The sequence below is a fragment of the Dromaius novaehollandiae genome, chromosome 4, assembly GCF_036370855.1.
Source record: "Dromaius novaehollandiae isolate bDroNov1 chromosome 4, bDroNov1.hap1, whole genome shotgun sequence".
Taxonomy (NCBI): domain Eukaryota; kingdom Metazoa; phylum Chordata; class Aves; order Casuariiformes; family Dromaiidae; genus Dromaius; species Dromaius novaehollandiae.
Genome location: NC_088101.1, coordinates 20,137,112 through 20,165,089, shown reverse-complemented (window position 1 = coordinate 20,165,089; position 27,978 = coordinate 20,137,112). Strand labels below are relative to the sequence as shown.

The following is a 27,978-nucleotide window of genomic DNA, read 5'->3' as shown; positions in this document are numbered from 1 at the left end:
AAAAGAAAGACAACATATCTTTATAAAAATAGATTTTTTATTATTACAATAATTTAAAAGAAGATTTTTCACAATTTCTGAACAAACAATATTATAAGAGGAATTATCAGTAATAGATTCACAGGCACCAGCGTTGTCATGGCTGGATTTGCAATTGCAAGTATGAGGTCTGTTTCACATGTTTGCATTTTTACAGGCTATCTCAAAATGACAGCAAGGGGGTTCTTTAGTATTTGAGGTAATTACTCAGTGAAGCCTCCTAAGATGCAATGCCAGAAGGAACCATTCTTAAATCTGTGCTGAAAAGGTGAATCCTTAGTAAAGGCTCACAAGTACCCTCCAAGCAGGGGGAACATGGTGCAGCACAGAGCTGCCAAAGATCAGAGCCAGAGACTCTGTGCTGTTCTTTGGCTTAGATGTTTACTGGGCTCCAGGTTATTGCACAGAAATCAATGGCAACACTCTAAATATATATCCCCTGAAGGAAGAAACCCTTCAGTTCAAATGGACCCAGTCTTGGAAATATTTTTGAATGCTTACTGTCACAATGGTTCAAGTTAGTAAAATGCACATTTGAATATATGCATGATCAGTCTATTAAACCATAGCCTGTCCTGCTTCAATCAAAATAAATTAGTTTTGTCATTAATAGGAAAAAGAAAATTCTCAGAATACTGTAATCTTCTCTACATTAAAGAAACAGTTGCAAAAATATTGCATAGTTTCTACCAATTTCTGGAGTCCTAATGGAGCTGAGTTTCTAGTATTTAAAGCACTACCTCAACAATAATGTGTCTGAGCAGGTCTAATCTGAACTTTTGTAAATCTCCTTAATGTAGGCAGGCTTTAGATTCCAAGAGCTTTCCTTCATTTTTGCAAAATTTCTAGTTTTCATTCATATGTTTTAGACAAAGATAAAAGCTTGCAATATATATGTAATCTCATCAAATTATAACAGCTAAAACTTTGAATTTCTGAAATGATTAATCCACCTGAACCTAACAAAGTACTCTTTGTGAATCCCACAGGATAAGAAAGAAGATATCAAGTCATATAAATTTTCCCAAAATACAGAAATTATTATGGGTCTTATGCATAGACTGGGGTTTCACATAGCCTGTTAGAAGTTCGCAAATTCCACAGAAATTCTATGAAATTTAGGTGGCCAGCTCCCTTATGTTTCATCCTTCATTCTTTGTTGCGTCAGGATACCTAGTGAGTATTTTGGAGAGCAGCATTTGAATATGCTTTGAGACACCTTCATAGAGCCTGAATTTTCATGGGGAACGCACACAGCGCTCTTTCAAAATCAGGGCCCTCTATATGACTCAAGCTCAGCTCTGAGAACTAAGACTTCAGATTTTTCTTTTCTGACTCTTGCCCTTAATTTCAGTATCTGAAATAGAAAACTTTGTCATTGTGCTTCTATGACTGTGTTAAGCCTATTAAATTCAATTCAGTCATTTCAAAACTGTTTCAACTAATACAAAGTATGGGTCGCATCCGAATAAAATATTCTGAAATGTAAGACATGTTGGAAAGCTGCTTGTGTTATCTTCCCCATAATATTAAAATATAAAAACCAAAGTAGTGCAAACTGTAGTAGGGTAGCATCAATTCTAATCTTTCAGTCCATTCATCCAAGCTGATTTACCTACCCGTCAACCCCAAAGATTTATTTTCTTCACTTAACCTAGAGGCAAAGTTTTCCGTAATAACAACTTAAGTCATTAATAAAGTGGATGGGAACCTTTTTTTGCTTGCCAGGGAAACAGCAAGATTTAAGTGCACAAGGTTGTGTACAGTTGCACAAAACACTGTGGTATCTATTATTACTGCTCACTGGACTGCAGTAGTTAAGAGTTTCACACACCAATTTCTGGATGTCCATCTCAGAGAATTTTAAAAGCTTCTCTATCATATGATTTAATCCAGCACAAATGTCAGGATTTCATCTCTGATCCACTGCATTCATCATCTGAGCAAATTCAAGAACATTCCCTACCTTTTTAGCATAATCAAATGAAAATAGGGGACACTCAAAAGAAAATGAAACTGGATTCATTAGTGTAGCAAAAACTCTGTTTGCATCAGCTCCTTGACTCCTCTCATCCTCTTATGTGCTGGCAAGTTATTCTTACTACATCTCAGTAAGGATTTCAATCATTTTATCTTCATACCCCACACTTTAGCAACATGAGGTAGAAACTTAACAGCCAACAGCTTTAGTGCATACCCTTGATCAGCAACCTTTCCCCCCACACACATCTATTTTAATAGTGTTGTCACTTTAATGGTCAGTCAGTAATAAGGAATTATGCAGCTATGCAGAAAATACCTGACAGAGGCTTGTATTTCATTTACACCAACCACTTCAAACATAGCCTTTCCCCCCCCCCCCCTTTTACACTGTTTAGCACAATAATGTCCTCGTTCATCATTAGAGGTCCTAGGTGTTACTCTAACGAAATCAACTGTGATGAAATTAGTTATCAATGGCAACAGCAACAATATGTTGTTAGGTCACCATTCAGTCTAGCTTAAATGTGGGGTGCTGGCCTGTCCTAAAGATCACTGTAGTCAGTGAACCTAAACTAGTACTTGATATCACATCCTTCCTCAGGCATCTATGTCTTCCCATGCTAATTGAGGATGCAGTGTGAACTATTTTAATCCTTTAAATAGCACTAACACGTTTGAAGGTACTTTAGTAAAATACAGGCCTTGACTCTGAATCCAATGAACAGTAAATGAGCTCATCAATACATTCTTCACTGTTCAATCTAATGTCAGGCACTTTGGGAATGAGAATGATGATTTTGCCTGGAAGAGTGATCTTGACAAATCTTGAGTCCCAGCTTATTCACTAGACATTATGATCTCTATCTGACCTAAGGAATCAGATAGGCAGTAAATATTCATGGAATAGCACTGCTTGACTTATTTTTTTAAAGCATAGGTTTCCCAAGCCTAAATAACACAAGTTCTGTTTCGGTATGCAGATCCTGCAATATAAAGCAGTTAGTGTGGAGATGTTTTTCAATTCTGATGCACATTCATATTGCTACAAACTGTTTCCTATGATATGAAATAGTTGTGTAATATTTTTGAATATTGTAACTTTTCACAGTACTTATTTTCTGTTGTGGACCCCCCCCCACACACACACACACACATTTCCATATTTAACTAAACATACCTTCTTCCCTGAGACCAGCCACGGGTACCAACGTGTTCTGTATGTTTTAAGTTATAACGTGTGAAATGTTCCTTACAAAAATGAAGCCTGTTTTCTTTTCCAAGTCTATAGAAAAAGGTTCATTACAAAAGTGGCTGAAGATAAAAACAGACATCCAAAAGCTCAAGTTTTGAGAAGGGTCCGTGTTGACCAAGATAGAAGTTCAGGAACAATTCAATCTGAACTGCAGAATCCCTGAAGACAGAATTTGTCCTTTTTCAAGGTTAATTTTCTGCATCTTGAATATTATTTGCTAAATATCATGGAAGAAAAACATAAATTTAATGTGATTTGTATTTGTAGGTTGACTTTTGATGTAGGGCACTGTTTGACAAAAGAGAAAATTATGGGGTAATGAAAAAGCAAGCTCTTCAGGATATTAATCAGAATTAGTCTTCCTGTTAAATGTTTTCTCTCTCAGGTCTTGACAAGGTGATGGCTTTCAGAGAACGGAAGTTTTAAATATCATCTGTGTGCTGTACCTGATGTCATGGCTTCTGTCAGTCACTTGTGAGTTTGCCTTGCTTGCTGCAAACCATAACAGATTATTATTCTGTCCACTTCAGAGAAACTGGCTCAATGGACCTTACTGTTCCTAAGCATATGTCATCTTCCCAAGGTAGTTAGATGGTACATATCCTTTCTGACCTTTGGCTTCTGCTAGCCACCATTCTTTATTGCCACTCAGGTCAGAAAAACGAAGTATCCTAACCCTCTGGTACTCTTGAAGACTGAGTTCCTGATCATTTCTTGCTTGAAATGCATAAACAGCATAGAATGTCTGAAAAAGGAAAGCCACAAAAAAAAAAAAAAAAAACTGAATCCAGAAATGTAACCACATCTTATGTTATCCTTGTATATTAGTATGAAGTATGTATATACAAAATGTGTAATAACATGTATGAACCAATATATAATTACATGGTCTGTAATGGCTATACAGAATACAAATAACAGGGCCAAAAAAATAGAAAAGAAAAAGTAAAGTTGAAGAATCTGAATATTTCTCCATGGGAAGAAAAAAAACAGGCTCTGTGAGGCAACATCAAAAGAACACATCAGGCTAATAAGATTTTCAGTTTGCATCAAATGTCAGCAAGCTTGGAGTGCTGGCCTGAGCATTTACAGCAAGGTTTCATCAAGGAGAACCACCTTTCCTAAAGCTCCTATATTTAAATGTGGCAACTGTTAATACAAATCCCTCAAAACATCTTCTCAGCTGCCAAATATCCTATCTGCAGTAATCTGATCTGGAAATAGTAAAAACACAGGTCACTTCTGTACCTTGCTGATCAGCATTGCCACAGCTTTCTCACCAAAGGTAAGTGGAAAAACCCAGAACTTAGCTACTTCTGAGGCCCCTACTCCGTGGGAAAACCTTGAGGCATTGTACATATGGTAGGCTAATGCAGCTGTGTTTTGTGAACATGAAACTGTGATTCACAGTTTAACTCTGATTATCTTTTCCCACCTTGTAGCTATTTAAGAAACCCGAAGAATAGCAGAGGATAATGAGAGCTGTGGGACTTTCCTTGTCATACTGACAGGTTAGCGGAAGCAGTGTAAAGAGGAAACCATTTAAATTCTAAGCAGTATGATTTTGGATTTGGAATAGGAAAAACAAAAAGACAGGCACAGTGTATATCACTTACATGCTGATCATCCATATCCTGAATACCATCACTCTCTTTCCCATTAATTGTAGGATTTTTGCAGAAGTTAATAGGAGATGAGTTGCTGTCACTCTTACTGTGTCCTGGACTTCTTATGCTGCTGTCAGTGTTGGGCCGTGAAGAGACAAAGAGGCTGATATTATCAAAATCATCATCACAGAAACTGTTTTCCGCTATGTCCTTCTGCACCTTGGCCGGATTGTAAGGCTTCAGGAAGGAGGAATACACATACCCTTTAAGGACTAGATATCGGAATAAGAGAGAAAAATAAAGATTTCAAAACCAACCATTTCATGCAGCTGTCAGTATGACAGAGGCAAACAGATGGGGCCAGAATGAGCAGAAATCAACAGCCCAAAGAAAAGCTGCTATTGGGATGTTTATACAAATAACTTACTTCCTGTGTCAACAAGCCATCTGCTTGTACTTCCGAAGGGGTCCTTTTGCTCCACAACAGCCACCAGTTCTCCTTCATGTAAATCAATATCGAATTCCTGTGTGGCATTGCATTTGCGCTTAGCTTGATACAGCAGTTCTGCACTGTACATAGACAACAGCTTGGACCTGTGATCTTCTGTTTGATGTGGGGTTTCGAGCTGAAAAGAAAGGCCATTTCTAGAGCAACAAGGATGCATAAAAGAAACTAGTGTATACTGTATGTGGCCATAGGCTCTGTATTTTTTACATGCAGATCAAGGAATTATTTAAATTTATATTATATAAAAAAATCAGTAGTCTCCAAGTGGTCTTCTGTTTGTATGAAATTACCTTGCTCTGTAAGGGCGAGATGCTATGAACTGCTTAAACCACATCCAGTCACGGTTTGCTAAGAGGGCGGAGAGGGAGGTGCTGCACACCAGTGTGACCATAGCACATCACACTAGCAATAGCATCTGTGTCTTATTGATGCTAAAAGGAATCCTGCAGCTTCCTTGGTTTCTCCAGTAAATCTGCACCTGAGTTTTTATTTTACTGTAAACTAGATTCCTAAAAGCTTTGGTAGTGTCTAATTAGATGGGGAACTAGGCACACACAGATTTCCTGCTGGATTTTCTGCATCTCCTGATCTGGGTGTATGTATATATATATGTGTGTGTGTGTGTATATATGTGTTTTTTATATACGTTATGTATAAATATACACACAGAAATACACAAAGGATCATAGATGAAAAAGAGAAGCAAAAAGTTGTTAATCAAAAGATTAAGATGCACAGTAAGACTATTGAAAAAGAGAAGCAATTGAACTTTGCATGTACAGTCTTACAGTTAACGTGCTTAAAGACCTGAGGATTGTCAGAGATGATTTCAGGTCAAGTTTCAAGATACTAACATGAAAAGAGAGCGGAAAACCTTCAGAAATTACTGGTGAATGGAAAAGCCTCATTCCAACAACCCAATTCAGGTTCCCAATGAAGGGACCCAGCACAAACCTCTAGGTGGCATAAAACCAGATTTGTTTCAAAAGTGATCAAAAGAGGATGCTTCATACACGATTCAAAAGTATGACACAAACCAGAGTTGGGACAGGCTTCTTTTTTTCCAAGCTCAATTTTCTCTCAATAAAGGTTGCACTGCTGTTTTCTTTTACAAAATTCAGCTTGTGAACCTCCTCCATCAACTGATTCTGCACTTCACAGATGCTTGAGGAAGACAGCTGCAAACAAAAAGGTGGATTAGATCTCACGAACAAGATGGTAAGGAGATTTCAGACAGCAGATTTGGTGCAATGGGCTGAACACTAGGAATCAGGAGATCTGACAAGTTACTATTATTTCCTGCAGAGCCCGTACTGTGCTAGGCATAAGACAGAAAGAAGAGTGAAAGATCCTTGCTTAAAAAATTTATAATGATTACTATTAGATTTACAAAACACAGTGATTTAACTTAAATCATTAAAAAATGTTCCAAACAGTATTGAAAATGATGAAATGAAACAGTGATTAAAATGAAAATGAGTGAAGAAACAGTGATGAGAAATGAATGAACAGCCTTGTACTTATGCTACTGAGTCACCTGCTTTCAGATGCAAATGTGGATCCCAGCAGTTATCACAGAGTGGCCAATGTGCAGTAAGGCTTGGAGTAACTTACTCCACAGCTGTGTGTTTATGAAACTGTGCACTGCTACCAGGTCAAAGATAGTTGGGTTAGCTGAAGTTCTGTCTGTGGCACTAGATAAGTGCTTTCAGCCTATGCCTAACCCCAAATGTATTTGCTGATGTAAACAGGGGAAAAAAAGGTAATTTTATAGGCAAATCCCCACTGAAAACAATGCTCGATACAACAGCTTCCAAAACATACAATGCTCAAATTATAGGGATGCAATTTCTTCATGCAAGAAAAGCTCTCATTTTCCCATTAAACAGTGCAGGTCTATGTTTTGATCCTGACCTTGCTTTCTAATTTTTTCAGCTACAAGTGAGTGTGAAGTGCTGTGTTCAACCCCTGGTGGAAGGGAATACTCCAGAAAGACCTAACTACAGTGTGTTTCATATGTAGAGTCTTGTCCAGTCACAGTCACCTAAACACGGCTCCACTTCAGGTGAGTGGGCTTGCAGTTGCGGAGACAGCCTCACAGCTGTGCTTCTCAGAGGGTTCAGCTCCTCCAGGGAAAAAAAAAAACCCTGAAACATTGTGTGATTTTCACACAAACTGGTAAAGAATAATTTCTTAACGTGAATCTTAACGTCATGATCATGGTGCACAGAAAGAGTTGGCTGGAGGAACTAATGTCCTTCTCTGCAGCTCAGGCAAGCACTGTTGGTACCTTTGGCTAAATCAGTGAAATGATTTGAACTTTCTAAAAATGCCAGTAGAGCCAAAGCTATTCCTTAATGCCTAGAGAGTCTGCAGGAGCTTCTCTGGAACACTTGGGTTTAAAAGCAAATTGCTTCTCATAGAAACTGCTTCATCAGGTCTTCTCCTAGCCCACTTCTGCTCTGCAGTCTTCTGTGTGACTCTACAGGTCTAGCAGTAGCAGGAGTGTTCATGCACTTTCTTGAAATTTTTCTTCCTGTGTTTTCTAGGCTACTCATGGCAGACCCAAAGGAATTAAGACTAAAATGTTGGTGATGTCTCCTTTTTGCTTTACTGTAATGTTCTCACCATTAATATCATTGCAATGGCTGGAACAGCTTCATTAGGATCATTCTTAGAAAAAGAAGTTGAAGGTTGACAAAACTTAAGAGCTAAGTTTAAGTATAAAAAAACCAAAACCTGCTTGTGCTCAGCAGAACAAAAGAAAAAAAAACCAGGGTTGCTTGTAGGTATGTGTTCTAAGTATCTCTAGCCAAATCATACAGAAAGAAAAAAGACAGACAAACACAGAGCTACATCCATTTCTAATGCCCTTACTGGAACAGGCACCACGACAGCAGAATTTGATTGAAGTGCTGCACACATAATGTTCCTGAGGAGTGTAATGAAGCAATGCAGGCAGTTCAACACAATCTTCTTTGCTGCTCGGTTGAATATCTGAAGTTCTTCCACTAGCTGTGCATTTAGAGCCTCATAGTCTTTCTTTGCCAGGTCCAGCTCTTCTCCTGTTGACCTCTGAAGGTAGCTGTTATAGTCCAACAACTTGTCGTAGCGCTTCTGGATGAGCTTCTGTGGGCCTGGAAACAAGGCTTGTAGTGCTAAGAGGGGAGCCAAAATGAGCTTGTTCAATTGAGCCATCTGGAAAGGTATAAAACAAACCTACATATTATTTCATTCATACAGTTTTTTATTCATACAGTAACAGGTTAAGCCTGATAGCAGCCTAGCCAACAATCTGTTAATAACACTTCACAAAGCATTACTGTCAGAGACAGCCTCAAGCTGGGTCTAGCATGAGTTGGAAACTCCTTCATAACATTGCAAAAGAGAGGCAACAGTTTTGCAGCAAAAAGTGTCTGATAATGGTAATGGTCCCTTGGAGCATGTAGCCTACAGTAGACCCATCAGTGTGTTATCACTGAGGAAAAACTGAGGCCAGGATTGATGAAGTGGTCCAGAGAACTATGAGAACTGAAAAGAAGGTTGGTGAGCATGTTTCTTAGTGCCTGAGCCAGCCTCTGACTTCATAGTGTGATGCTCCAACGAAACTGGGATTTGCATAATTATCAAGGACCATGCCGAGATAAAGTCTAGAGGCAATGAAGTCTTGTTAAATGGCATTCTTCCTTTTTAATGATATCAAAGTGTTTTTTTCTTCTGGAAACAACTGTAACTCAAGTCCTGTTTAAGCAAACACATAGACAATCACTTGATTTGATTAAAGTATGCTATGCCTATTTTTTTTATCTACAGTAATCAACAAATTAGGCACCTGGTAAAAGAACAAAATCTTTCTCGGATCTTTCCATTAGTCTCAACAGATTAATACTGCATGAAATAAGTTTTATTCTTGTAGGTCACTTGTGCAAATACAGCACGAGCTTGTAATGAGTGAAACTCTCTGTCATGTTAAGGCTCTAGGATTTTCCATATGAAATAAGTTGTCGGGCTGAGTCTGAGAATAAAAAAAGTGGCATCCTTCTCCCCTCCATAACACACCACAGAGGAGCCAGAAGTGCTCTCCCAAGGCCAAGATGATGTGCACTGGCTAGGTAGTTTCCATTTTACTTCCACTTGAAAAACTGGGCTGTGTTTAGTAAAGCAATTTTTGATATATTAAGAAAACAGTTTTTCAAAGTGCTGGTCCTGATTTGTGGAAGAGAAGAAGCTATTGTGAATTTTAGTCCTGAAATTGTCCCTAAAAGAAGAGGAGAGAGGAAAGTATTCATTATTAACAGGTGCACAAAGGGAAAAATGGCTTAAGCTGGGCCCATTGCTGAGTTCTCCACTGATAACATCTTTTTAGGAGAAGATGCAAAGAACACCATGGATTGTTCATTGAGAACATCTGCTCATTATGCAAGGTAAGGACAAAAGCTTTTTTTTTTTTAATCTTATACATAAAACAGACTGTTGTAAATCCAAGACACAGAAATGAACAGAAAATAAGTAAAAATAAGCATGGCTAATAAGAATGTCTATTGTTAAAAAAAATACTATTTAAAATGTATTTTAGAAAGTATATGAGCCTTCAGGCCAGTTGGTCATGAGCCAGTAACAGGTACAAACGTTTTTCTGGAAAAACGTTTTCTATTTTATCTATCGTGGAATTTCTTCTGCTTTTTTTAGAAGCTTCTACAAAGGAGGATGTCTTCCATACTGGATGCAGTCACCATTGCAGTGATAGAGGAGTTGCTTTTCTGCACTTTATACATTCATTCATTTTAAAGAAAATGTCTTTTGATTATTGAGATTAATTTTTGAGATTTTTTTTAAATACCGGAACTTCAAAGGAAAAGAAATGCAACATCTCATTTCTCTGTCATTATCTGAGAGGATATAGTCTGTCAAAGATCCTTCTGTTTTTTGGCAGACATTCTTCAGTTTGTTAGAAAGGATTAAGTGGCTACAGTTTAGACGCTACAAGCCTAAGAAAGTATAAGAAAAGCTCTGTCTCTATTTGTTCAGCTTGAGCAGCTGTCTGAAGAAGCAGCAGGCGCTATTTTGAAGATACATTTTATTCTAGTTTAGTAGAACCAGGTCTTAAGAGTTCATTTGGGTCCTGAAAGTAAGACACTAGTTGAAAAACTATTACATATAAATGTTTTAATGATTTTTAAATTTTATGGGCTATATCCAGATTTTAAAAGCTTTCCCTGTATGAAAGCTAGGGACGTACCTGAAAAAAAATTCATAGATATAGGATTCCGGGCGCTAATAGCTTATGAGTACAACAAAGATCACAAAACCCGCTCTAAAACTATGTGAGCGTTGATAACAAAACTAGCAAAAGCAGAGTTGTGCTCCAAACTGAATTTTATCTCATTTTGTGTAGAAACTCAGCCAACCTCCTCCATCTTTCCCTATGGATTCCTAAGTCTTTTTTGCTCTTTTCTGTTCTGAGTCGTCCCCACATATACATTTTCTCACACATACAGATAGCTGTGTAACACTGGATATTGCATAAACTTACAAGGCCTCCACAGAGATTTCCAGTGTTGTTCAGTTTATTTGAACTGTCAGTTACTTCATCTTCTTTATCTTGCAAAATTTCTTGAAGCCCAATTATATTCTGTGCAGCCAGATGTATGGAATCCTAAATGAGAAGACAGTACGAAGATGAAAATGTAGTATGATTTCTTTAATATACTGCATTCACTCATGTAGGCGCTGCAATAATATTGATGGAATCAGAAATATTTTCCATCTCTGGTATCTATTTGGTTAGCAATGGAATTTCTAATCATTGTGTGTTTACTGTGATAATATTTTCCTGTGTTCTATTTTCCATATAAGCTATTTAAGAATAATATTGTTAATGTTCAGCTGAAAAAAAGTATCCCTGAAACTAATGAGCTTCCCATTGGAAGTTAAGTTACTCTTCAGCAAGCAGCCAGCTCAAGACTCATGCAGCCTCAAAGGCCTGTTCTGGAGGATTAAGTAGGACTGAAGTGGTACATTTCACTTACAGTGAATTTTAACCTTAATGACGGGTGCATCCCTTTGGATAACGAGCTGTCAACACCCTCACAGTCAACAAGTCTGTTGGGTGAGTGCAAAGGACTTCCCTTGTTTGCTGAACCAAACAAGGTTTGGTTGTGATAAGCTCTGGCCAGCTGGCTAGGGATCTTACCTACTTCTCAAACAAACTTCAAGTCCAGCCTGGGCACACTTATGCTTTGAAGGACCTTGTGCGTTCTACAAAGTTGGTAACTCATCCATGAGAAGGAAAAGTTGGTAAATCACAAGCCAAGCCACATTTTCGAAGAGGGGGATTAAAGTGAAGACATTTACAGCACTTTCATCACTGTAAATCTAATGCTATCCCTTAACTCAACATAGCAAGAGGATGAAGGAAGGAGTCTTCAGTTCAGTATGTATTTTAGAGCGCACTAACTCATGTGGCTGAAACTCAGTTCTGTGCTTTTTAATGAGAAGTAGTTGCTGCTCTACTCCAGCACAGGTGCATGACCTGTATGGTGGCTACGTACTGTGATCTAAAGTAGTAAGTGTGCCACCAGACAGCACCTTCTTTTCTGCATTGCACCACTGGGTCTCCATAAAGCCTGCTGTGTAAGTTGAAGAATGCAGAACATGCATTCATGTTATGTGGCTTTGTAACTTCTTTGCCATTAACTCAATAATGCAGCAGAAGCACAGTTTGTTTGCTACATATTGTAATGCAGACAGGCCTGCTTATTATTAATTTGGTTTTGCCTAACCAGTGACAGAAATATGTGTTAAACTGGTTATGGATCTGGTTTCTGACCACAGATTTCATAAAAGCATGTACCCACCTCTAGATGTTGCGAGCAGAATGAAATGTTCTTCACGCACAATTTCACAGTCTTTTCTAAACTTCGAAACAGCTTTTCCTCCTTATTAAAAGTCTGATCTTTCACCTAAAATAGATGTTTGCACTATTACTTTGGCAGCACAAAGGAGTCTCACTAATGAAAGAAATGTCCAGAGCTTTGCTGGAAAAATCTAAAGCCTTCCCTGAACTCCTCCCTTTGAAGACGGAACAGATTGATTCTCTAATTCTCTCGAAACTAACTACTCAAGTTTTAATCCAAGAAAAGTTGAGGGCACTGGGCTTCATGACAGAGATCTTAATTTTTGCCAAGCCTTATGGCAGTACGGAGTTATAAGCACATCTGCATCAGTAAAAACCTTCATTTGCTATACAGTGCTGCCCCAGTTGGGGAAATAACAGTAAAAAGGAAGACATCTGTTCATGTCATAGCATCGCTTCCCGAGTGCTGATTTATGTGGCTAACGGGGAGATTTCCCTCCGGCAGGCTGTAGGTGGTGCTGGTACCCCTGGAGCAACACCCACTCCAGCTACTCCGCTCACCAGCTGTGAAGGGGGTGGCTTTACGTTTTTATGCTATCGGAAGAATCCCTGAAAATATGTTTATATCTGCCTACTTTTTACTTGAAGAATATAAGAAATCTCAAGGTTGGTTTTCAGTGGTTTTGCTGTAAGGGTCACAGCATGTCTCAGAGATGTGAATTGTGAGCCTTCTCAGTCTCTGCAGAGAATGAAGGGCCGAATCTTTAGCAGATGTATCTTGTTTCGAAAGCCGTTTGCAAATGTTTGCAAATGGAGTTAGCAAGCTTAAAAATATTTTTAAAAATCCAAACAAGCAGAATATAAAGACTTATAAAGGAAAGAAAGAAAAACTGCATCTCCTCTCAATCAAATCTAGCTCCATGGTTGTCTCTGATTTTATACTCTTGTCAGAGTTCCAGTCTGCCATGGAGTTTGGTGGGAAAACCGAGGAAAATACCAGAATTTCCACTGTACAAATAAATGAACAGAAACATGAATGTGGGTAGTTTGCATCAGAGAAAGGGGGAAACCACTGATAAAGAACAAAACAGGAAAAAACAACACAAATCTTGAAAGGTCACATCTAGAAAGACAAGTGACCTTGCATAATCAACTATCTTGTGCAATGAAGTGCACCAGCTATCATTTTCAACATCAATTATAATTGATTTTCTTTGAGATTTAGATTTACAATTTTCTGAAAATGTTTATCCTGACAGGTTTTGAATTACAACCTCAAAATTATGAAGGAGTATTTTATTTGGGGGCACTCATCAGATTTATTGCAAAGAGTTCTTTGCCTCTGGTAGTTTTGACAGTTACAGGTCCTTACACATGCAGAGGCAAACTCATTGCTTTTACTAATCAGCAGATAAGTATTACTGATTTTCCTTGGTGGATTCAGGACCTGAATGTTATGATGCAGAGTAAGATGGACTGAACATGTTCTCAGCACCAACAATAACCATTGCCAGTCTATCCACAAACAGCTGATCTCAGGATGAGTTTCATAAAACTACTGGTCTCTTCCTCTCTGTTGAAGATGTTTCAGAAACTCTTAGATGCAGAAGAAAAGGTGGAAAATACATTACGTTAGTCTCTATTTCAATCACAATGATCTTTTCTGTCTTCTTTGACACTCAAAAAATGACTTCATAGATGATGCAAAAAAAGCAACACCCCAAATCCATTTCCAAAACATTGTGAAAAAAAAACTTAGTGCAAAATCAGAACTAAGACTGTCAATGCAAATGTGCAATTGGATGAGTAAGTACCTGAGGTTCTCCCCCCGTCAGTATTTTCAGATGGCTGGTGACCCTCTTGGATTTCTTGCTAATGGAGTGAATATTCAGTCGGGAGAACTTTTCTTTAAGGGATTCGTCATCATCGTTTCTCTTATATTTCAGTACTGCAGAGAGAGAATTTCATGACACTAATAATCTGTATTCACAGGGCCTTTCACAGATTCGGGCACACAAATATGAAACCATTTGAGACCAGACACTTTGATGTCACTTGCTGTAATCTTGTGTGAAAATGCCTGAGATGATGAAAACCTTGTCATCAGTCCTTGCCTTGGGAAGAGTGAGTTAAGGCTTCAACATGGCAAGTCTGTAAGAAAAATTGCTACCATTGTGTCTTAATTATTATTTGTGTTTGCAACTGCATTATTGACAATGAACGTGGATATAACATGGATTCCGTCTTTTTTTTCATTTTTATGGATTCTGTGTCCCCCGTGAGATAACACAGCTGGCTGAGGACACGCAGCATCAAGGCATCTTCTTAAAGCCCAGCTTATTGCACGGCTTAAGTAGCACCCACCAAAACTGCTCTGGTAATATGACTGAAGTTGAAACCTCTCTTGTAATCATCAGCCCAAATCTACAAGGAGAGAGGAATTTACTGTGCCTTTTTCTTACCTAAGTCTTTCCTCCTTTTAAGTTCATTAATGTTCACATTAATGTTTTTCATAGCAAAAAGGGCATCTTGTAGTGCCTTGTGGTCAGGATGAGAAGCAGGAGTTGAATTCAAGAGTTCACAGAGTAACAGGGGATATTTCATCACCCGTTGTACTGGTTTGATCATCAGGGATCCCATGTCCATTAGATTTGGCTTTCCTCTGTAATTTATACAAAAAGAAATTGTCACATAAGGAGAAACTCCTTGAAGACAAAAACTTCTCATTATTTCTCTCTAGCCATTGAAGCTGTTGCCTTTTATATTCTTCAGTTGAGCTTTCAGCTACAGAAAATATCAAAACCAGAGCACTGCTTTGCACTGAGTCATAGAGATGCAATTACCACTTATGTCAAAAGTAAGACACATCTGTCAGGGAACATGGGCAGTTGTAAATGAAACCATCCTCTCGCCCCCTCAATGAGACAGGTCTGGGTTTTCTGTATTTTCAGCAATTTGCCAGACTATTGCTTAGACATTACCTCTGAAATTGTCCCACTCAGTCTGAGGGGGTGTGTATGGCACAACTTACATACCACAACACCAAAGAAGGGAGATGTAGGTGGAGAAACAAATAACAGGAAGTTTGAGAAATGCATGTAAGTGGGGGTGTAAGTGGTGGCTATTACATCCTGCTCTGGCTCCTCAACCTTAAGATTGCGACATCTCCTCACTGTGAGTAACTGGGATGCCCATGTGCTGCTGCATCCCTTCTCACACCACCTCTCAACTTGCCACTGTGACCCCAGCAGTTTTACTGTCTTTTACCTGCTATATTTCTCTACTGGGTTCCAGTAGGTTATATCTAAAGATGGCTGAGCTTCCAAAGTATACTGGATTTGGTTTTGGGGAACACTGAACATATAGGATGTTTACCTAGGCTTGATCCAACCTGCTGGAAGTCGCTTTAAGCAAAGGCAAAGTAGGCAGTTGTCTAGAGTGCCAGAAAGATGAAGGTAGAAAATCATAGCTTCCAGCGTGGACACAGGGAAGGGTAGAAAAATCATAGCCTCCCGCATGGGCGCAGGACTCTCTGTGGCTCCAGTATCGGTCGCTGCTGGCTCAGGACTGGCAGCAGAGCAGCTTCTCAGGGCACCAAGTCCCAAGTGACTCAGGCTAACAGGGCCATCTGAGCTCTCTGGACCCATGCAAAGTGCTTATCAACCCACTGAATTTATACTCCACACCCATTCTGAACAGGACTTTGTTCATGCTCTCCTTGTTTTAAGAGGAGAGGTTGTGCAATTTGCAGGCCAATTCTTCCAAGTCTGGAAGAAAAGAGGGAAAGAGGGCAGGTCCAGCCACATGCATTTTCATTTCCATCCCTGTGGCTGGTAGAAACATACTGTCTTGACAGAGCAAGTAACACCAGATGGCCAAGCCCTAGGGCCAGGGCTGGCTGTTACTGAGGCTGTGGCTTAGTCTTTGCCCAGGAAAAGCTGTTCTGCTGCTGTGGCAGAATATTGAATTTTGCCACCTGTAATGATGAGGACAAGCACACTTTTTTTGTACTTATGCCTGGGATTACAAAATTAAATGTTACTGGGGAGCTTCAAACTAGCCCTACTAAAATGCTCAGATTTCTTCATCTTTTTCTCCCATGCTGCAAAACCAAGCCACCAAACAGCAGATGTTCACAGCCTGCACCTATCTCTTTTTGCAAGCTTTGCACAGTTTGTTCTTCTTGGCAGCACAGTGACAGAATGGTCTGTTGTCTCTCCTCACCACAGCACTCTCCTGAGCAAACTGGGGAATGCTCTGCCACCAGTGCTGGTGTGAAGTGCCTGTGACTCAGACCTCCCCTCTGAAACTGAGAGTGAGCTATTGGCAACAGTGTGAAGGACAGTAACGCAGACCAGAGCTTTCCATTTGCATGTCTGAAAAGGCTGTCCTGGAGAGAAAAAGGTTGTCTGAGATTAAGTACGGGCAAGGTAACACTAGGGGAAGACGGATTTCTGAACGTGGAAAGATACAGAAATAATACAGTATAGAAGGAAAGTACAAAAAACACTGAGCATCCACTTGATTTTGCAGGCTGCTATCTATTGTTTTGTACAGCAGAAGGAGTGAAAGAGAGAGAAAGGGGCTTTCTTTCCCACTTTTATATATATATATATATAAAAAATAATAAGAGCCAATACTTACTGCTGACTAATTAACTAACAGTTTGAATGCCTTTGAGAAGAGGCATCTGCATATTTAAACCATCTCTCTCACAGAGGCATTATCTGTAAAAGTTCTGCATGAAAAAAATTTAACAGTAGATGCCTTTTAAAGCTGCTTGATGTCCCCAAACTTTCTTCTCATTTCAATACTCCTCATTTCCCCTGTATCCTACATTAAATATAGAGAGCTATTTTCCCTCCTTTCAGCTTCTGGCAGCAATAATGAAAAAAAATCTTAAATTGTTATTGTTTTCTCTGAAAAGCCCCATGAATGCAAATCTATAGAAGCTGCCTCATGAATGGAAAAATCTTCAAGTGTCTTCTCTTTATATAGTTGCACTTTGGACAGCTGCCCAAGTGATAAACAGCCCTCTGTTCGCGTATCTGCATGACACAGTCTAGCAATATGGTTTGAAAGATAGTAGGTTTGTTATAAGATAATGACTCCCTGGGGGCACTAAATGCCGCAAAGTTCAACTCATCTAATTCTCCCCAGCAAGATTATCTGATGATAACCACTCTCCCTAGATTAGTCCTGTGTCTAATACGCCCCGTCAGAACACCCGGCAGCCTGGCAGAACGTGGCCTTGCCACACAACAGAAACAGATGTGTAACGGCTTGTGACATCTATTGTGCAGAAAATTAAGTTGATAATTCATTTGCAATGCTACTTCAGCCACCCCATCTTATCATGAGTTTAGCAAGTATTCTAGGCCATAAGTAGCTGTACTAATCTCATTACAAATTATTCCTGTAGCTCTGCAGTAAATGTAGCTGTCTTAACTGCAGCGAGCTTCACAGCATACCCTTTCTTCCTCCATGCAACAAAATACGGTCTCAAATACAACAAGAATCCCTCCTGTTTAAAAAACATTGTGGCAAGCTGTGTAGAGACAGGTGATTCAGTATTTAGTTTCACATTCTTTCATTATCTAACAGGTAGTTCCAGTGGAGAACCTGATAGCCAGTATGATATAACAGGGCTGAGGCTGGTGTCATATTCCGCTTGGCAGTTTTGGAACTGTTTACATGCATCATAGGTTGCAATACGATTTAAGGACTTAGGCTTTGTGGTTTACTGTGTGCAAGTCAAGTCCATTTTAGTACAAAACATGTAGGGGAAATAATTTACTGTGCCATATGATTCTCATGCAGTCTCAGGGAATTCACTGAGGCTGCACAGCTGTAAATCCAAGCAGTTGACAGCTAAGGGCAGCATTGTTTGGTATTTATGTAATTGTTTTCTTTATCGTGCTTGAATGTAAAGGGATCTGGGACACATCACAGATGGGCTGAGGTGAGCTATGCTCTACTTTCTAGTTCAACATTAACTAGATTTTTAGGCATGGTCCTGCCCAACGGCTGCTGAGACTCCACAACTTCTAAGCTGAATTGCAGGAGATGGCATTTCCGAGTGCTCTGCCATTCAGAGGGAGACACAAATGCCACCACGCTGTGTGAGATAGCCGAGCTGAGGGTGGGTCACTCAGCTAAACCTAGCTGCTTGCACTCTACACAGCTTTACAAGAGCCAGTTTTGACAGACCACTGCTTAAGGGAATCATGTAAACTCAGCAAGTTGTATCCTAGACTCTATTAGAAACTGTTTGAAGGAGATAACTGGGTATTCATTTCTGATAGGGTTATGCAAGTCAAAGCAGCCAGTCTTGTGCTATTTCTATGTGTGCTGCTGTCTCACATGATCTTATGGTTATATTCTACACATTTGTGTCCCTCTTAAAGCCCCAGCTCCCTGAGAGAGGGGAGTATCCAAGAATCCTCTTTATCGAAACCCTATACAGAAAACCTATTTCTCATCATTGAATGAAGCTTGAAAACCCTAACTTTAGAGTTTCAAAATGCAATCCTTCGGTGTTTATTTAAGAATCAAGATTACTTTTACACTGATCTCATTTTTGATGTGTGACTGATTGACAGATTGACAAATTCTCTGACCTTACAGGTGTTCCTCTCCTACCCACAGAAAGCACACCCGCTTCTCTTTTCTTTCTTAACATTTCTGTCTGGGATTGTAATAATTTTCTTCAGTTCAGCTAACCCTTTCTTTGACCTCTCCATGCAGGTAACTTCTGGATTTGTTGCATTTCAGTGCTGCTGACCTGCTGGATGTCCAGAAACTGCAGCCTTGATATTAACTCTCCTTTATGGCTTTTCAAAGATGCAACATTTGGCTCAGAAGTCCCTTAACCACAACTTATTGGAGGCTGGGTGAGTGTTCTGGCAAAGCGTTGTTATAAGCTTGTTCTCTTCTGATGTTCTTCCAGCCACTGTCAGAGGGAATATCCTGGGAAAGATGGACCTCATATACTTAGGGCTACAGAAAGGTCGTCACTTTAGAAATAGCTTTACATGCAAACCTAATGTATGTTGAGCAGGTTTACAAAGGCCTGCGCAAAATTATTTAAGAGTGCCTGGATTTCAAAGACCTCACTGTGTTGTTGAGAAGCACTCCTGAGAACTTCAGAACTCTCTGAGCGCATTTAATAGACAACAAGGTGATAATAAAGGGCTCTGAATGGGTTGGCAAGCAGATTAAATCGCTTCACAAAGTACAAGTTTTGGAAGATGCAGCCAAGCTAGTGCACTGGTTAATTAGCAAACCAGACAGTTACAGGAATTAAAACTGGAAGTCTTTATCACTTATATCCTGGAGAAATCTATGGGTTATGCTGAAACAAAATGCTTGTGTTCTTAACATTTCCAAATGTACAGTTCTAAGTGTGTTTAAGATAAAGATATTTAAAAGCTTATTTTACATCTGAAAAAGGCATAGTACTTACTCTTCCTCGTATATCTTTCTGCAAAAGGAGAAAAAGAAAACATATATTAGCTTTGTCCTGAAAGGATTTATACCAATCATGGGCCAGATTCCCAGATACACTTCAGTGACACAGAGCAGCCATAACTGGCCAGTTAAGTTAGCTTTATGGCTGCTGTGTGTCAGCAGAATTGCACAAAACAGCCAGAGGGTACCAGTGAATCTGGCCCTACATCTTTGTGAAAAGACAGCCCAAATGAGAAAGGATTGTCAGGAACCTGGCTTTAGTTACCCTTCTCCTAACAGTATTAAAACCTGTTATTCTCATACAGTTAAAACACATAATCCTTAGGCTTTATAAACATCCCCCTCTATTTTATTTAAACAGAAATGTATTTCTAAATGAGAAAGAATGTATTTCAGCCTTTTAGGATATAGATTCAATGATGATATTAAGGTTTTTTTTGTAGGATACACATCAGCTGAAACCTCTTTATAGTTGAATAGTGTCTATATATGTAGTCAAAACAGCACAGAGATACAGCTGTAGTTTGAAAACACTCAGATATGCACAAAGAATATTTTTTTAATGGTATGATTAAACTTAGAGAAGATCACCTAACTGCATGGGAACCAAAATGTCACCCCATCACTATGTTAGACTTTTCTGGTATTAAGTCCTGACATCACATTGTCAGCCACTGCTATCTGACTGCTTCCACTAATACCTCCTTGCCCACTAAGGGCTAACTGAGCATCTGGAAGCTGGTGCTTTCATTGCTTCTGCACTGTCAGCTCTGGGAGTGCCTGTGATATCTCTGCCTTTGTAATAGTTGACCAAGCTAGTTCAGACTGAAAGCAGAGCAGGTAGTTGCCAGCATCCTTTCATTTTTACCAGCTGCATTTCCTTGGCTAAGTTAGGAAACAACATCCCCAGCTTGCATGATCGCTGCTGAAACACGGGATTCTACAGAACTGGTTTTTACATGTATCTCCAAGGCAGACACCTACATTTTGGGAAAGAATTCCTCCTCTTCAGTCAGCAGAAAGAATAGGAATATAAGCCTGGCTAATTAAATCTGATTTGCCTGTACAGATGTGCAGAGTGCCACTCTCAAGATGCTCCTAATATAGAAGTCATTTTTAACATGGCACGTGTGGCTTAGCTGAAGAAGAGAAGCCCACAGTAATGCCAGCCCACTTTAACTTTTTAAAAATATGACAATATTCTTCTCAAGGAAAAAATATTTAAGAAGTAAACATTGTTCAAGAGTAGCAGTCAGTGGCCCCTGAATACATTGTAGCTCACAATGGAAAACAGTCAGTAACTTATTTGGTAAGAATGCTGCATAAATTTCCTCCTAAGACAAGTATTCTCTAATCAGTAGTAACAGGTTTAGATAACCACAGCTCCACATTTGAATGTGTACTTTCAGGCTTAACATTTCAATTGGTTGCAATTTTTAGCCACTGGGAAAAAAATACAATATAATACATGTAATGGTGGTTTTTTTCCATTGGTTCCTGTTTAAAGGCTAATAGGAAAGAATGAGATAAAAAAGGCTTCATTGTGAGGTAGTTTTTGTCACTTCCTGCTAGCCAAGGCTACAATGGCTCAGCAGAAAATATCCTTTCTGTTCACAAATCCCGGCTGTGATATTGGAACAGGAGCTTCTCTTACTGGCTCTAGAATTGAAGTAGCAACATCCACCCTAACATGTACATAGGTGCTATCTTTTAACTTTATTTCCTTCCACAGTCTCTTGCCTCAGCAGTAGGGATGAGTGAATGACAGCTGCAGCTTCTCTTGATTAGCTGGAAAAAAATATTGTAGGAGTCAGCAACTGAAACACCCCCTTAGGGGAGATACCTGGCCATCCATTAGCCTGAAAGCCTGAGTTTATCTGAAAATCTATTTCTTCCAACTTCCAGGGTAGCTAAAGCCTAAGCATCCTCCACACGTACTTTGTTATGTATTTAATAACCAGACATGTTGCACAAGGAAGCCTTATTTTCAACACAACCGGTCTTCTAAGTAAACATTTCTCTTTTGATTTGTTAATGTTTTTCTCTACCACCATTTCCAGATTTCATTCAGATATATTTCCTATGTCCTAAGTCTTAGCACCTCTCTACAGACTGATCATTAGCTGAGGTATAATTGAAATGCCTGTCATTGATATACGTGCCATTAATTAAGTATTTGTGATAGCTTTATATCTCTCCTAGAAGCATGCAGGCTTTTCTAGAGCTCAACTTCTGATCTGAAAGGCAGCGGTCTGCTCCCTTTTGACAGTTCTGTGCTACATTTTTGAGAAAATGAGGGGGAAAGGGAATTTGCAGGTGGAAAGAGAAGAGCTCTCCGTGGAAAAGGTGAGGTGGTTCACGTGACTGGGTTCAGGAAGAAGTCACGCTGGAGGAAAGATCCATTACTTTGCTGCACTCCAGTTCTCGACAGGATTTTTCTATGGAGCTGGAGCTGGAGGCAAAGAAACTAAGCAAATTCCGCTGTCTGGACATGACAGCTTCGTTCAACACCAGCCACTTTCGAATATCCCCATCACGAGGTATCCAGCACTGCAATAACTCCAAATCCCTGGGGCCTTACAGTATAGCTGGGGCACAGAGACACCATCCCGTATGATTTTAATTCAAACAATAGAATTGCTGAAAATGGGGGCAGTACGTTTCCTGGAGCTGGGCAAGGTGTTCCCAACAGCCCATTATATGATGCAGCATTTTTTTTGCCAGTATGGGGCACTGAAGCTAAAGGAACAGAAACCTTTCTTGTGCTATTTTTGGCCATCTTAGAGAGAAAGAAATCTAATCATGGCCCCTGGCTTGTCATCTTTTCATGAAAGCAGCATAAGCCAGAGCTCCCAGCAAGCCTTATAAAACTCTGGATTTACAGGGGACCTTTCATCTACATCCATTTAAAATGTTCCCTGCCAGGCAACTGACTATGGACGGAAATCATCATTTGAAAAGATCTTACTTTAAGGACTGTACACAGTGTCTTAAATGCTGCTTCAGTTCTTCATCCTTTTCATAGGATTCCAGCATGGTGTGTGCATCATCGTGGCGATAGCAGTAGATTTTATATGTGTCTTCTAGTGGGCCTTTAATCTGCAAGAACACTTCCCCTGTTAAAGAGAAAAACAAAGCGTGTCAAGCCAGACAACCGCGTCTCAGAAGGAGTTTTATTATTCCACCACATTAGCCGTGAGCTAAAAAGACTGGTTTCCACTTTACTTTCCTTAGAAATGATCTTGTGTGTTTATGTGCATTATTTATTACATGTATTTCTCAGCTGCTCATCTTTGTCATAGCTGGGCACCATTACAGCAGTGTTAATGCACAAAAATTCTCTTAGGAAAAGGGATGAAATCGCCACACCCTGCACCCCTTCATACACAGCCCCCTAATTCACTGCCCCAGCTGAATGCCTCTTACATGAAAACCAAGCAGGAGGGCTTAGCTCTTAAGGGGTGACCATTTTTTGTTCTGGGCTGTAAGCATGTTAATTGTCCTTTTGACTTTTTTTCAACTGAATATGAACTTAAATGAGTTGTAACAGGAATAACGACGCCATCTCCCATTAGCCATTTCACTTCTATCATCTGTTTTGCAGAATCCCGAAATGGCAATTGTTACAGCCATAAAAAAAAACATGTGAAAAAACCATGTGAAAAAAACATGACAGAAGAACAAGCTCCACCTGTCCCCTAATTAAATAAAACCACTGTGGATTGCAGCCATTTTTATACACAATTTGGGTTTACATACAACTGAAAGGGAGAAAACATTTACATTTCCAGTCCTCTACAACACCATTTTTTCCCTCAAAGAACAGTTGGGATTTTTAGAGGCACTAAAGTAGTAATATACCCATTTTCTATTGAATTCTGGTGCCTAATTCTCGCAGCCTAAAACTCTTGTGCTGGTTTCTGTGTATCTAAGAAATATTATGCAAGTGGAAAAGGCATGCTTCCTCTCTTTCGCTGAGATATTCGTTCTTACACCCATATGTAAGAGTACCCTGATCAACATCCTTGGAAATGCATATAATAAATAGCAACAACAGTGAAAACTACTGTCTCAAGCACTTACTGAAAAATTACATCTGTATGGTAACCAGTCAGATGTTTTCTAAACATCCCTGTTGAGTTATAGCAATGATTATTAAAGTTAAAAGCCGAACACCACATTAATTGGGAGCTCTCTATTCATTCGCAGAGTGAGCACAAAGCTGTCAGGCATCCTGCATGTTTCATCCTGACCAGAGTGGGCTGTTTCATAATACATTGCATTGAACTGCTCTGTCTTAAAGTGAAAAATGATTCAGTTACCACAGTAACACAGCTCTGGGTTTTTTCCCCTAGCAGCGAAGGTTAACTGGGCTGTCTAATGCATGTTGGTTTCAAGGTGTGAATAAGGGAACAACAATGACTGAGCTAAGACCACGGAAGTTCGTTTAGTTACTGTAAGGCCACGGTCGGAAAAGCACCAGCATCCTATAGTCAAATGTTCTTTAGCTGTCTCTCATCTCTGTCTTCTCTGTCTCGTGCTAAATGTTAATGCTGACTCCTGAAAATGCACATTTGCATCCTGGCTTTCCCATGAACTCGCTATACAGGCCTTTATTAACCAACATTGTAAGGGAAATCATAACAAGCTTTCCTGTGATTCTGCTCCCTCGGGGCCTGATTTTCAGAGATGCTGAGTTCTCACAATTTTCACTAACTTCAGCCAGAGGTCATGTTTTCTGTAGCCAAAATGCAAACTATAGACTTACTGTTCATTTCAGTGTACACTAGAGGCAGAGAATTATCATCCTCTCCTCCAGAATAAAGGAGATGAGCAATATCTGTTCATTAATGCATTGTCCCATAATGGCAAATATTTTCATTGATGCTAAATGATGAGAAAAATGATGTGCTGATTTCATAGACAGGTCCTTCTCAGAGCAGGCATATTTCTTAAGCCTAAAGCTCTTCTTGGTCCCAAGCCGTATGGCCTGAATCAGCTGAGCTGGGCATATCACTGTGGGAGCTTGCTATATGGGCCAAAAATGGATTGTATTTGGGCACAGGCTTAAATATACGCTGAATCTTTTGCACAGTCTGATGAATCCAGCTTTGCCTGATGCCTATTCTTGAGTGTGATGGTCAGACAGTCTTGAAGAGAAAATCCTAGGGAGAAGACTTGAGCAACAGAAACAGTTTCTCCCTAGGGCTTTCAGTAGTGCTTTCTGTTTCGACAGCAGAGGGAGATGGAGGAAGGAGGAGTCAAATAATGAAAGCCAGGGTAAGATCTAAACCATCATATTCCTCCACATGCAGTGACTAGAACAGAGAGGGGGAAAAAAAGTGAGAGAGAACTGGAAAGGGCAATTTTCTCTCTGCTGTGCATAGCTTTAAAAGACCAAACAACACAAGAGATGTGTCTACATTAGCATTTTAGCTCAGATTAGGAGAGTGCACTCAGTAGTCCCTGTTTCCCTGTTTCGCTTGCACAGTGGAACAGTTGCAGACACGCAAACTGTCTTCTTTGGGGGTGGCAAGTACCAGAAAATGCACTCTGAAGGCACATCTTATGAAGTCCAGCCATAGAAGGGACCTCTCAGTCCACAGGTACGGGTTAAAGCTAATCCGAAGTAAACGCCCTAAAACGTGTAGTATCGACGTCTGGTCTTTAGCACGAACTGTTTTGCTCTATACATCTGCTCCCATTGGACCCCACTGCTTGTTAATGTGGACATAGCCTGAGATGCACAGAGCATACCTCAACCTCACCATGACTGGGGTGCCTTCCAAAAGAAGATTTTTCAGTGCAAGATGTTTAAATACCATAAACCTGCTGGAATAGGATGGGTATGTTAAATAGATTATCTTCAGCCCCCTTTTTACAGAAATTGGCTTTAACAACCTTTACACTGACTGTGAGGATCCTGAAGACAAAATGGTCATCTACTATACTTTCAGAGGATGACAAACTTACTAACTTACTGTTGATAGTGATGCAGTCATTCTCCCTGCTTTTGTCTTAATCTTTGGAAGAACTGCTCACACCTTATTTCCCAGTTTCTTTCCTTGTCATAATTTAGCCAGCTCTCTGATCCAAAATCCCACACATTTTCATGCCTCTTTGTCTGATCCTGGAAAAACACACCCTAACAAACTGATGAAATTGTCTGTCTTCTGGATGTGGCAGGGAACTAAAAGGATGATTCCCTTTGCTGTGAAGAAAGCCACTTCCTGCTAGAATAGAACATTGCTTATTAAGGGTATGACTCATCGTGATGCACTTTTATTGAAATACCGCCAAACAACACAGTCTCATCAAACTACGTTAAGCTGTTGCCTTGGCAAACGAGATTGAGACGTGCCAGGATTAATACTTTTTCCCAAGCATCATATATTTCAAAATCATGTTTCTTAGTCAGATGGCAACTGATAATTTTTTGCTCCATCTTTTTGCAAGAGGAGGGCTTCTTTCTGTATAACATGTTACCTGTGGTATATGGTCAATTTAGAGAGGAAAGAATCTCTCTGACCTCTGAATCATAGCTGAAAGCTTTTTAAACTAAATTGGATGACTTTACGCTGAAGCAAATTAAGAATTCTCACCTGATCCTTTAAGGTGGCTCAGCTACTGCCTCTGCATTTAAGAAGCAGTTAAGGAAAAGCCAATGAACAGTAACTTCCTAAATCTCACCAGCTCTGTCAGAGCGTCAAGTGAATAGATGACAGCCCTAACATTCATGTCCTGAACTGCAGGGCATATGATTGCTATGGTATATCCAGGGGTAATCCATTTGCTAGATACCCACAATCCCCACAGATACACCTACACAGATTCCCACAAACTTAATATCGATTATCGATTCTTTCACGTAGCTTTGTAGAACTCAAGAGGACAGTAAACGTACCGATTACTTGCATGGGTGGCTCCACATCTGCCGTGGCTTCTTCCAACAATGACAGCAGTTTGGCTGATATTTGATAGACCGATTCAATGTTGCTAAACAAGCCATCGACGTCAAAGCGAACAATCTAATGGAATACAAATATTAAGCAGCTACTGACGAAGGATAAGGAAAGGCATTGTGTATTATAGACCTTCTCCTGCTAAGCCTTGAGTGTTCAACACACCAGGAAACACCACTTCTGCAAAACCTCACACAAACATCCTCCTTGTGACTTCAAGGACGTATATACAGTTTTCAGATTAGTATAACAAAAGGCATTTTATCAAGTGCTTTTAACCTTATTTTGAACTATTCCTAATCTGAATGTGTTTACTTAGGAAGGAAATAAATATTATCATCTGAATAAAGAAAAGATCTTTAGCTGGCTTAAATATTTTTTATTTATTTTCCCACAGAGAAAAAGACTAGTTGACAGCATTTTTGATTTCCTGATTAACAGTTGCTCCTCGCGGCTGCATGAACTGCTACATAAGCTGAGACCTGGGTGTGTTGGTGCCAGGTATCAAGTATGTAGACTTTCAACAGATGGTGGTTCCATTTGAAATTAGTTGTCCCATAAATCCAAAAAGTACAATCAAGACCATATAATTTTCCCTAAAACAAACAGATTTACAATTATAGGTATTAATATAATCAGAGAAGCTTTCCACAGAGACTGGCAGGACACCACTGACTTCAGTGAACTGCACCAATTTATACCAATAGAAAATTTGGCTCTGTATCCCTCTTCATTTTAAAGTAAATAAAAAATTTTCAAAACACATACTTTTCATACATCAGTTATTCATTTCCATGCACAGTGGGGCAATAATTAATATTTGGGGACAATTGGAGATAGCCGGTGGTAATGTGCTAATATTAAGAATAAAGGCAAGACTGATTTTCAGTCATCCATATCGATACACTCTGAACCTATCTCTCCATTAGAAATAGAATTGCTTACTTACATAGCAGCTCACCAGATGCCAGGAGGATCAAATTGCGTGCTATTGTAACAGAATCAGCATTACACTTTCAGTGCTAATGTAGTTAATTTTTTTATAATTATTATAAGGGCTAAAACAATTTTTATCCATTTGGAAATATGAAACAGATTCATTGCTAGGTCAATTTTTTAAATATTATCCATCTCTAAATGCATTACAAACTTTCAAATATGGTTGTTTATCCAAGAAGCAGTCTTAAAACCATATAACATTCTTGAAAGCCTTTAAAAAATGCAGAGGTTATTAAATTAAGACAGTTATAATCTCTAAATTACTTTCCTGTATACAACTATCAAAGCACTTCTGATCTCTG

The 27,978-nt window shown here is 39.4% G+C and overlaps 1 protein-coding gene and 1 long non-coding RNA gene across 2 annotated transcripts in view; one reads left to right on the top strand and one right to left on the bottom strand.

Annotated features, from left to right (window-relative positions):
• Window positions 1–19: 19 nt before the first annotated feature.
• Window positions 20–27,978, bottom strand: part of ARHGEF38 (Rho guanine nucleotide exchange factor 38) — a 40,095-nt gene continuing 12,136 nt past the window's right edge. Inside the window, exons 3-14 of the mRNA XM_026108808.2 lie at window positions 26,620–26,743; window positions 22,684–22,831; window positions 19,711–19,728; window positions 14,708–14,907; window positions 14,060–14,193; window positions 12,247–12,351; window positions 10,923–11,045; window positions 8,267–8,587; window positions 6,427–6,567; window positions 5,309–5,507; window positions 4,891–5,153; window positions 20–4,019 (exon numbers count right to left, since the gene is read on the bottom strand). Coding sequence (XP_025964593.2) covers window positions 3,834–4,019; window positions 4,891–5,153; window positions 5,309–5,507; window positions 6,427–6,567; window positions 8,267–8,587; window positions 10,923–11,045; window positions 12,247–12,351; window positions 14,060–14,193; window positions 14,708–14,907; window positions 19,711–19,728; window positions 22,684–22,831; window positions 26,620–26,743 — 1,962 coding nt within the window. The 3' untranslated portion in view covers window positions 20–3,833. The remainder of the gene's footprint in view (window positions 4,020–4,890; window positions 5,154–5,308; window positions 5,508–6,426; window positions 6,568–8,266; window positions 8,588–10,922; window positions 11,046–12,246; window positions 12,352–14,059; window positions 14,194–14,707; window positions 14,908–19,710; window positions 19,729–22,683; window positions 22,832–26,619; window positions 26,744–27,978) is intronic.
• Window positions 3,689–25,671, top strand: LOC112988364 (uncharacterized). Its single transcript, XR_003260518.2, has 7 exons — window positions 3,689–3,748; window positions 4,717–6,607; window positions 7,325–7,454; window positions 8,441–8,595; window positions 9,756–9,813; window positions 14,238–14,398; window positions 18,993–25,671. It is a non-coding gene; the product is annotated as an uncharacterized LOC112988364 (long non-coding RNA).